We start from the raw sequence: 11,556 nt of genomic DNA on the forward strand, positions 1-11,556 counted from the left end.
AATAATATTATAACATATTATGTGGTTTGAATTGGATTGGATCGATTACGAAAAGTAGATTCGAAATCCGATCCGATCCAATCTAATAGTTTATAAAAAAAATAAAATCAAATCAAATCCGAATTAGTGCGATTTTAATCGATTTTAAATTTAAATTGAATTAAACGAGAGATTTAATTTAAATCGGTTTGAATTTGATTGCCACTAGTCAATACTGTGCCTCCCACTATCCTTTTTTCGTTCTTTCCTTTGTTCTTCACTAATCAAGTAATCAGAAAGCTCAACTCAAAGAAAGAAAAAGTGAAAACCCTAGGTAGCCTCCACTGCCGCCGAACGGAGTGAGCCACTGCCGTCGTCCGTCGTTGTCCGAGGTTTCTCTCTTCGTCCTTCGGCGTTCTCCAAGTCTCCAACCGCTGTCCGCTCTCAGATTCACCAGTCGCAGGCGAGCAGCTTCTTCCTCGAGCGTCTGTTGTCTTCGTCTGCTGATTCTGCTCGCCGTGGTTCTCGCCGTCTCAGACCGGAGGTCAGTGCTCACTGCTCACTTATTCTTCGTTTTTTTTTAATGCGCTGTTCAGAAATCAAATCACAGGATGATTAATTGATTATTGAATGTTTTGTGATTTTATTGAAGAAAGCCCTTCTCCATTCCAATCTCCTTCCTTCGAGTTCAGAGATCAGAAGCTCAACCAAGAGAAAAACCCTAGCCTCCACCACCGCCGCAAAGAGCAGCCGTGTTTGCCACCGTCCGCCGCAGTCAGGGCTTGTCTCTTTGAGTCTTCGTCGGCCGCAGTCAGTGCTCACTTGTTCTTGTTTCTTTTTTATGCTTTTTTCAGATATCATTGAACGAGAATGTTTACGTTTTTAATGAATGATTATCTGATTAATGATTATTGATTAGCTCTGGCTGCTCTCTTCTGCTGTTATTTTGTGTTTTGTGATCTTTTTGGGCAGTGATGTGCTGCTGATGTGCTGGTTTGTGTTTTACTGTTTTGTGATTTAATTATGCATAAATTATGACTGTCTTAATTTAATTGAACTCCAATATTTTGTTCAAAACATTCCCAACCATGCTGTCCTTGAATGGAAATAGACTGCTTCTGCCTGGGTTGCGGAAATTAGAGCTTTCATTCTAGCACAATAGCATTAATAAATCTAGCCTTCGAATTATTAGGAGTCAGGTTATACTAGTGCTAGGAAATATGAATTATTTTCTATACGCACCCTTTTATTTGGGTCTTAAGACTGATTTTTGTGTGTCATTAAGCTTCACAAATTATGCTACATTATGACTGGCTTAATTCTGAGATTAATTTATTTGTCTTTGTTTAAGGTGGATATATGAGTTTTTAAATATGGTGATATGGTGAAAAAAATTTATTTTTGATTTACTATCTTATTTTCCCATATACAAGTCCTGAACTATACTTTTGTTGTACATTGCATCCTGCATAGGTTTTTGTTGCATTGAATGGTGCATTTCAATATTTCATACACTTTTGGAGTACTTCGCAAACATGTATAATGCACTAGTTGTTAGTCAATTAGATTTGGACTTGAAACTCAGTATATTTTGTATACTAGCTGGGCTACTTAATCTTAGTCTTAATTAAAATATAAGGTTAAGGATTTTACAACTTTTATATTTCTAATTTTACATGTTAAAAACTGATTTCTAAGAAGCCAGTTAAAAGCATATTTTTTAAAGCTTTGGACTAAAACTGTACGCAAATACATGAAAAGTAGTTTATTTTACTGAAATTTTAGAGAGTTTGAAGAGAAAAAAGGGTTCATTTCTTAAATGATAGCTGCTTCTGTTATTTGAACTTCAGAGATATAACTACAAAACGATTTTTCTGATTGAACTGGTTAAACTAATAAACCAATGAATTAATGACTAAAGCGGTTTGATGACCAGTCCGATTTTCAGAACCTTGATTATTATAAATCACATTCATTTAAGAATTCGAGTCATAATTACTAAATTGCCATGGACTCTCGGTTTAGGGTAAAGTTTTTGCTCTACTACTTCTAAAGGAAGGTTATTTTTGAATTAAGACACTTTTAGTTTTAGAAAGAGTTTTTGAACAAACAGAAAAAAATTTTATTTGTCTTTTGCAACTACAGAAGTTTTAAAATAAAGAATGAAAGAAAATTGCATCAACATATATCTTAGTTCAATTTTGAAGTGTAGTGAGATCTATGTCTAGTTTTTACTACAGTTATGGTGCAATTTCATTATAATGATCAACAAGATTTCAAACACTAATTCAAATATAGAGACAAAGACAAATAAACCCAACTCGGTTTTACTCCAAGAGAAACAAAGCTACAATTATGAGTTTCACAAACCACGACAAATCAGAATCGTCAAAACCAAACAAAATCAATAATAAAGACTCAAATATGTGATGTCTTTTCTTTTATTGGTTTTTACTCAATTTTTCATACTAAAACATGTATTTTTCTTTTCAAATAGAAAGACTCTATAATCTAAATCTCAAATATATCAATTTGAAATTAAATAAAGAAGAATCACAACTCTCAAACCTGCTGGTTCTATATTCTTTATTTTCTTCTTGTTTTTTGATAATCTTTTTATAACAAAACAGCAGCTCCTGATCTTATTAGTCGTTGTTCTCCCAATCAATAATCATTATTGACGCAATTTTTATTTCTAATATTAACTGCAATCTCTTCTAGATTTCTATTAATTCTTGCTCTTGATGAGATAAAGCTTTTTCAATATAATATCTTCAGCCTTTATTATATACCAAAATACTTAATATACACAACCAATCATAAAATTAATTTAACCAAACTTAATTAACCAAACCTCATCGTATCCCCCAACCCGGCAGATCAAGAACTAATCCGCCGCAGTATTGAGCTTCATTTAAAGGTTTGTCGCTGGCCAATGAGTTGTTTATTTTATTTTAAAATTTTAACTTCGATCATATTTCAAAATTTAAACTATGTCAGATTTAATAACATATAAACCCTAATAACTATAAAATCGTTATTGCAGCACAAGTCTGGTCCGTTAAAAATAAGGTCTCATTTAATCTACTTCTTACTAATTGTAATATTTAATTATTTAAATTCCGATAAAAAAATATTTAATTATTTAAATCAATGACTGAGATTTATTAAAAGAAATTTAACATGTCAACAATTAGCTCATTTAGCTCGTAAAATAATATTTTTTTTGATCTAACTCGCAAAATAATATTGATTGAGAGATTTATTTCAGCTACATGAGTAGGCTACAGGCCCAACAAGAGAAAGAAAAGAATAAAAGAGAAACCCAAAAAGCAGACATAAGAGTAGTAGCAGAGTGGTACAGTTTCTGAGGCGGTGTGTCTATTGACGCATAGCAGTTACCACTTACCACGATAATAGTTTGCGTATTGCGATTGCTTCTTCTGTTGTTTAAGGTATGTTTCCATTCCCTTATTCTTCTTCAATGAATGCTATGCCTGTGAGACATTCCAAATCACTCTCTAATCGCAGATTCCCACGTTCTTTGCATCATTGGTTTCCTTATTTTATTGTTAATAGTTTTAATTTGATCGTGAATTTAGTATTTTTGTGCTTCAAATTGAGATTAGGATTCTAGACATAGACGGATCAATATATCCACATTTTAAAGCTACAAAAATATACAAGTAATATTCAAGAGTTTAATTTTGATATACTGTTAAGTAACGTAATTTATGCAGTTGGTTCAATTATTTTTGATGACTTGACACTATGTAATTGGAATTGGATACCTAAAAACTGTTTTAGTGCATTAAAATTAAATTTATAGGCTAATTTATATCTCCTTGAAAATATACAAATAAAAGAATCCTTCAAAATTCTCATGTCTTTACGTGAATTCACATTGCAGAATGAAATCAGAATCGAAAAGAAAGAGTGACAAAGCCCGCAATTGTAGCCATGAAAAACCTTCATGCTTTGATAGTTTTGCTGAAATGTCAAATGCTCTGTTAATTTCTGATATCACCATAAGAAACCAAAGTTCTTCCAATATTCTTGGTTCTGCAACTAATCAAGATCCTAATTCAATTCAATCTCTCTCAAAAGGTTAGTGTTTCGATTTTTTTTAAATTTAAATTCAATAATAATCTTGAAATCATTGTGAGTATCTTTTTATTTTTTAATTATAAATTTAAACTTAACATGTGTAACAGATTGTTATGACTTTAGTAATTTATTGAAGACATTGAATTACATAGAGAAGAAGAATGCGAAACGCATAATCGTTGTTAAGAGGGTTGATAAGAAAAAAGAAAAGAAAATGAAGAGGAAGAAGGAGAAGGAGGAATTTCAAATAATAAAATTCTTGACAATGAACCCAAAGAAGCCGTTTGAAAGAATTGTAAGAGTAAAAGGTGGAAACAGAAAGGAGCAAAATTCAGAGAAAAACTCAGATAATCAATTTGGCTTGGAAGAGTTTCTTGATGCTGTAAATCATGGAGGCTTTCATCTTAGAACAAGGATTCATATTAAGAATAAGAATACTCAACAGAAAGAACCAAAACACAAATAAATTTGGTTGGCTATCATATTAGAAGAAGAGATTTTTCTTCTAATTCAAACATTAGTGACTGTATGTCCGTCAAGATTTATATTCCGTCCAAATTTATATTTCTCTTACTTTTAGAGTAGATAAGAACTTCTAACCGTGATGTCATGATAAAATCTTGTTAGATAAGAACTTCTAAATTTATATTTAATTTGTTTTTCCTGTGTTTTCTCTTGCTTTAAATTTAGTGTTTAAAGATTTTTTTTAACCAATTCTTGTAAGATATTAGTCCATTTGTTTTTCGTGTGTTTTCTCTTGCTTTTAGTTTTAGTGTTTAATTTTTTTTTTGGGACAAATTCTTTTATATGTCGTAAAAGGAGAGTGAGAAATTTGTATTCAATAGAAGATAATATAATTTTTTTAGGGTTAATATTTAGATTGATTTTTAAAATTGTATTTATATTTTAGAGTGGTTCCAGAATTTAGACAAGATAAGTGTGGATAATATTTTGATAGTTTCATTACATATTTTTATTTTGTTGATATCCAAATTTAATCAAGTTGGCTTAAATCCAATAAAAATCACTAACAAAAGATGCCAATCACACACTTTTTTTTTGTGTTTTTTTCTTTTTATTTTCGCGCATTATTTCGCCTCCTCCTTTTTCTATTAATGTTGTTATTACTATATTTTATTTTTATTTCTTCTTCACTTTCTCTTTCTTATTTATTATTGCAGTTATTTTTTATTCTTTATTTGATTTTTTTAATTCTTATTAAGATAGTAAAATAAGAAGAAATTATGAAAAAATAAAATAAAAAATAAAAAAATGATGAAAAAGAAAAAGAAGAAGATGATGAGAGAGATGAGGAAGCATTTTGAATGATGCAGAATTTATAAAAAAATACTAAAATTTTTTAGCAATAATATATAAATTTCTTAATTTTGATACTTAAATTTTGTGATAAAACACAAATGTGTTTTGTAATGATACATATTTTTGCTTTTTATTATTTTTTTGTTTTTCTTTTTTTTAGGAGTATTTTTTTTATATTAGACTTGAATAAACATGTCTGTACTAAATTATAATCTTATTTAATTGAATAAATGTAGGTTCACATTTATTGGAGTGAATTCTTAGTAAAAATAAAATAGCACCAAAATTTGTTTAAAGTGACACCAGAATTATACAATGATACAGAATGTAAAAAGTAAATTGATTATAAAAGATTACATTGACTCTATAAAATAAAATAAAATAACACCAAAATTACTTAAAATTGACACTAGAATCTCAATAACACAACACAAAAAAAAAATATTAAATCTTTCTAAAAACATTACACATTCAATGATTTGAGTGCTTATTTCATAAAAAGTAACACATAAATTTTTAAAAAATAATATCGAAATGTCTTCACTTTATTATCAAAAATATAAATGATGTGATAGAAATAAGAATTTATTTCATGAAGACATGTTTTAAATTCACAAATTTTAATAAAAAATAAATGAAAAAATTTGTTGATAGCGCATTGAAATTAAGTAGAATAAATGCAAATTTTTGAAAGAGAATGAACATTGATATTTACGTATAAGAAGAAGATGACGTATCTAATATATAAAATAACACATAATTTTTAAAAAATAATACCGAAATATTTTAACTCTAACGTTGAATTTTTCAACTAAATGATGTAATGGAACTAAAAATTTATTTCATGAAGATTTGAGTGGCAGATTTATAAATTTTAATAAAAAAATAAATGAAAAAATCTATAGATAACACAGTAAAATTAACTAGAATAAGTACAAAAATTTGAAAGAGAATGAATAAAAAAAGAAGAGGAGAAGAAAAGAAAAGAGGAGAAAAAATTTAAATACAAAAAGGAGGATCAGAGGAGAAGGAGGCAGCGTGGTGACAAGAACAGACAATAATAAAAAAAAGTGAAAAAAAGGAGAAGAAGAAAAAGCACCAAGAAAAATGTAAATAGTAAGAAAAAGAGCATGTGTAGGAATGTGAACACTCATTATAAGAATTTTGTTGGATTTGATTAATTACATTTATATTAATAATTATGAATAATAAAAAATATAATTACTTTAAATATAAGTAAGTATAAAATTAAAATAATATCTAAAAAAATTATTATACATTTTTACTATATAATTGATAATTAGTATTTAAAATAAAGGTAAAGTATACTTTTTGTTCCTTGAATTTGGCAAAAGTTTTAAAAATATCTCTAAGTTTTATTTTGTTTCAATTTTGTCCTAAAAATTTTCGATTTGCATCAAATATACTTCCGATGGCTAAATTTTCTAAAAATTTAAAACCAATCTAACAATAATGTATGAAAAATATGCTTGATTTACTTATATTGAGGGTTGTTTTTATAAAATTGTTGTTGAATTTGTCTTAAATTTTTTGAAAAATTAGCCATCAGGAGTATATTTGATGCAAATAGAAAACTTTTAGGACAAAATTGAAACAAAATAAGATTTATGGGTATTTTTGAAATTTTTGTCAAACTTCAAGAACAAAAAGTATACTTTATCCTTAAAATAATAAGGAACAACATAGCTTATTGGCAAGGAGAGCATGTAGGCACAAAGACCCAGATTCAAACTACATCTTTATTAATTTTGGAATTTTTTCTCGAACGGTTCGGTTGAACTGGTTTTTACATCTTTATCAATTTTAAAATTTTCTCTCGAATGATTCAGTTGAATCGATTCTTACCAACTTTGACCGGTTCTATTCTTTAGGCGATTCAGAGACTGGATTGGACTGATTAGGAGTCCAATTCACCGATTTTTCGGCCGATCCGATTCGGTTCTTACAACTATGTATAATACACTCTTAAAGTAATATCACTATTTTTTTAATTTTACTTCTTATTATCATTCAACACACAAATAGAATGAAAATACTTACTAAAAAAGAAGAATGAACAAAATTTAACAGAAAGACAAAGAAATGGAGAAATAACAAATAGAGAATAAAACAAATCATTTTATAAGTTTTTTATTTGAATAGATTGAAACTCTTGAATTCTAAAACTTTTAAAATTAAAAAAACAGAAAAAAAATCGACATTGGCTATTTCAATTTTATATTAAAAAGCAGTTGAATGTTGAGCTGTTAATTCCTTTAAAATAAGATTCCGCTATTGAACATCATCTGTGCCGATAAACTCGAACACGTTGCTTATTAGTCGGAATCGAAATAAACAATAAAAATAACTATTACGTACAATGACCTAATCAAACGGAGCCACTCATCTACTAAATGAGAGATTCCCATAACAATCTCATACTATAAATCTCAGATAATGGAAAAACTAATATTATCAACCGAAACATACGACTATATAAAAGTATGAAAAGTTTTCAAATATACCGATATACGGGTGTTTCAGTGATTTTTAATTGTTAATCTTGATTATATATGTTATATATATTTTTTATAATTAAAATCAGCAGTTAAAATCACTGAAACATCGATATATTGAAAATTTTTCTAAAAGTAATCATGTAAACAAAAAAGGTATGAGAAAAATACCGATTCTTAGCTCTCATTCATTTTTCTAATATTATACTAACTTAAAATATCTTTGGAGGTACTCACCTCCTTCTATATTCTTAAAAAGGTCGACATATATTTCCTCATTAACACGTGACCAAAATCTTCTTCTGGTTAGCAATTAAGACTATACATCGGCTACACTGAACAAAACGAAATGTTAGTTTCATTTAAAAAATCATGCACTTCATAAAACTATAAAAGTCTACTAATTTTACTTAGGAGTAGCAACTATAAAAGATAATTAGTAAAATGATTAATAATATTGTATCATATTTAAATTTTTATTTTAATTTATGTTATGTATGTAATGATAGTTATATAAATTTTAAAATTTAATTTTATTTGTTGGATTTTAATAATTATAGGGATAAGTAGAGGTGGAACGAGTACCCACAAAAAATTTAACTTTTTACTATTCGCTAATAAAAACAGGACAAATTTAATGCGAGTTATTATAAGATAGAGCGGAATTAGATATAGCAAAACCCGCCCCTACCCATCCATTACCACCCGTAACTTTACTTGACTTTAATTAAGGAATCAAATTATATTATTGAAGCTCAAATTATCCACTAAGTCCTTCTCAATAGACAATCAAATTATATTATTGAAACTCAAATTACCCATTAAAATTAAACGGGACTAAAAATGAACTAGCAATAAATAATAAACCATTAATAAATAAAAAGTTAATACTTAATTTAATTCTTAAATTTATATTAAAATCTTAATTTAGTCTCTAAAATTTCAATTGCTTATATTTAATCCTTAAACTTTGTAAATATGAGTCACATTAATTCTTAAGACAATTTTCAACGCTCAAACATTAATAAAACACTGACATAAACAATCAAATATCATGTTAAAATTTATAAAGTGATATAGTTTTGATTTTGAAGCTCAAATAGTCCAAAAATGATATTGTATTACTTATATTAAGAGGTAAAATTTCAATAAATACTATTTATAATGTTTTTGAGCTATTTAAATATAAAATTAAATTGATGTTATTTTACAGAATCAAATATGACATCTGACTGTCTATGTCAGCATTTCATTAACATTTATAAGTCAAAAATTATTTTTGGAACAAATATAAATTATATTCGTAAAATTTAGAGATTAAATAGAGACAATTAAAATTTTAAAAACTAAATTAAAATTTACTTACAAATTAAAAGTTGATATGTTATTAAAACTTTAGAAAAATTAAATTCAACTAGCTTTTTAGTTTTTACTGTGCTTTATGGTGATACTCAATTTAAATGCATTTAACCATTTATATTCGAATTACAATTTTAAAAGCATTGATTATAATCATTGAATTTGACGATCAAAATTATAGTGATACAAAAAAAAGACCGAATAACATAAAAATTTAAATTTTAAAATAGAAAAAGAACTTAGTTTTGAAACATTCAATGCAATAAATTTTGAAAAACAAGTTTGTCCATATACATAGAAATAAGATTCTCACTAATACATATTAAAATAATTAGTATTAAAATATTTGACAAATAATAACAAACTGATATAACGATATATGTTACTATTAATCATACTTAAAGCAAATAGATTAGAAACATAATCTATTTTACTAAAGGATATGTCCAAGTTGCATTCCTTCAGGTGGAAGGTTCAGGATTTGGTCCTTTAGTTACAAATAAAATTCATGAGATAAAAATCTCACAAAACTAATATATCTATAACAATATACTATAAACTATAACAATATATAATAGTAAAACTTATTTTGGTATTCAAATTTTTTTTTAATTTTTATCCTTTTTAATAACTTATTCCATCAATATATATTAGTTATAGAATTCTCACTGTTTCAATTTCATTCACGTTCTCTTATGCTATACTCTCTTATGCTATACGTGAATGTAACTTCTATAATTATTTTATTGATTGAACTAATAGGATATCAGTTTCTCTCCTTAATCTCTCTCACTTTACATTACTGGTTACTACAAAATACTCTAGTATAGGTCAGTTACAGAATTTTTACTACTCCATCTTCGTGTATATTTAGGTGCCATTATTTTGTTAAAAAAAAGATATTTTTTCAATAATTTTTTTTTATTTTTTAATGTGTTTGGCAAATTTTTAGTAGTAAAAGTAAAAGCACTAGTAAAATAAAAAAAGATCTTTTTTGAGAAGCTGTAATTTACATCTTTTTTTAAAAGATCTTTTTTCCTTAAAAAAAGATGTTTTTCATGTAATAAATAAACAAAAAAGTACTTTTAAATTGTTATACCCAAACATAATTGATAGATAAAAAGACCTTTTTACATGAGATATCCAAATATAAAATTACTTTTACTTCTCTATAAGATCTTTTAAAAAAAGATAACTCGACAAAAGATCTTTTCTTAAAAACTCACCCAAACAAGCTCTTCATCTATAATTATCTCACTGACTAAACTAATAGGATATCCGTTTCTAATCTCTATCACTTCACATCACTGGTTACTGCATAATAGAAAAAACTTTCTTCTTTTCTCATCCATTTTTTCTTGTATCCTTCTCACTTCACCTAAATATAACGTAAAACCTACTATAATTTGCTTTTCGTCGTTAAACAAAAGTGTAAAACTATATTTATATGTTTCTTTGATTAATTACAGTTGACAACATACTAATGAAAGATTCACGTGGAAGTGAACGACTGAATTGGCAAGATTATGCCAGGCAATGAAGACAAAATATGAGCAAAAAATAGAGGCAGCAACACCTCGCCAGAAGGTGTAAAACCCGGTTAATTAACGGCTAATTAACCCATATATAAGAATTTATTCTAGAAAGTCCAAAATGTGATTTTTATGACTATATGTGATAGAGAATATTGAGACGAGAATTTCGGTACCAATTTATAGAATTCGGACTAAGATTGGACCGAACGGGCCAAACCGAGCCAACCAGACCCAAAGTGAGCCCTTGACCAAACATAACTAAACCCTAAAACACTCATTTCAGCACTCTCTCTCTCCTCATTATACACTCACACGCTGAAAATTGAGATGGAGGGGGGAAGAACACTCTCTCAAGTTCTATCTCTCCCTTGATCTTCAAACCACCATAACTTTTGATCTAGAGCTCTGATTGCCGCATCGTTTGTGGCCACGTGATCACCGCGGAGAGCTTTACAAAATTCATACAATTAATCTTGAGGTAAGCCACGTTTTGCTCTTCGAATTTTCAGCTATGATTTCGAGTTTCATGAGAAAAAATGTTGAGATTTTGGGCTCTTTGATGTTTTAGGACCCAACTCTCTTGAAGGAGAAGGTTAATCTTGTCTCTTTGAATCTTGGGTGTGGTAAGATTCTCAAATCTAGTGTAATTTATTGTTCTATGATGTTTGAGTATTGAGATGTTGTGTATGGGTATGATGATTGTGGCTTAGGTTGTGTATGTGTGAATATTGGAGCTTGAT

General features: G+C 27.8%; 1 protein-coding gene and 1 long non-coding RNA gene across 3 annotated transcripts; both read left to right on the top strand.

Annotated features, from left to right (window-relative positions):
• The first annotated feature begins 230 nt into the window (after nucleotides 1-230).
• LOC107486679 (uncharacterized) lies at nucleotides 231-921 on the top strand. Its single transcript, XR_001591695.3, has 2 exons — nucleotides 231-523; nucleotides 632-921. It is a non-coding gene; the product is annotated as an uncharacterized LOC107486679 (long non-coding RNA).
• A 2,403-nt stretch (nucleotides 922-3,324) lies between these two features.
• On the top strand, nucleotides 3,325-4,644 carry LOC110279934 (uncharacterized). Of its 2 annotated transcripts, none has more exons than XM_021140218.2 (3): nucleotides 3,325-3,434; nucleotides 3,890-4,086; nucleotides 4,194-4,644. In XM_021140218.2, the coding sequence occupies exons 2-3, from the start codon at nucleotides 3,891-3,893 to the stop codon at nucleotides 4,550-4,552; spliced, it is 555 nt and encodes a 184-aa protein (XP_020995877.1). In that variant the 5' UTR covers nucleotides 3,325-3,434; nucleotide 3,890; the 3' UTR covers nucleotides 4,553-4,644. The 2 variants fall into 2 exon arrangements, with proteins under 2 accessions (XP_020995877.1, XP_052110181.1); XM_052254221.1 differs by having other exon boundaries at nucleotides 4,239-4,644.
• The last annotated feature ends 6,912 nt before the right edge of the window (nucleotides 4,645-11,556 follow it).

The sequence above is a fragment of the Arachis duranensis genome, chromosome 1 (genome assembly GCF_000817695.3).
Source record: "Arachis duranensis cultivar V14167 chromosome 1, aradu.V14167.gnm2.J7QH, whole genome shotgun sequence".
Taxonomy (NCBI): domain Eukaryota; kingdom Viridiplantae; phylum Streptophyta; class Magnoliopsida; order Fabales; family Fabaceae; genus Arachis; species Arachis duranensis.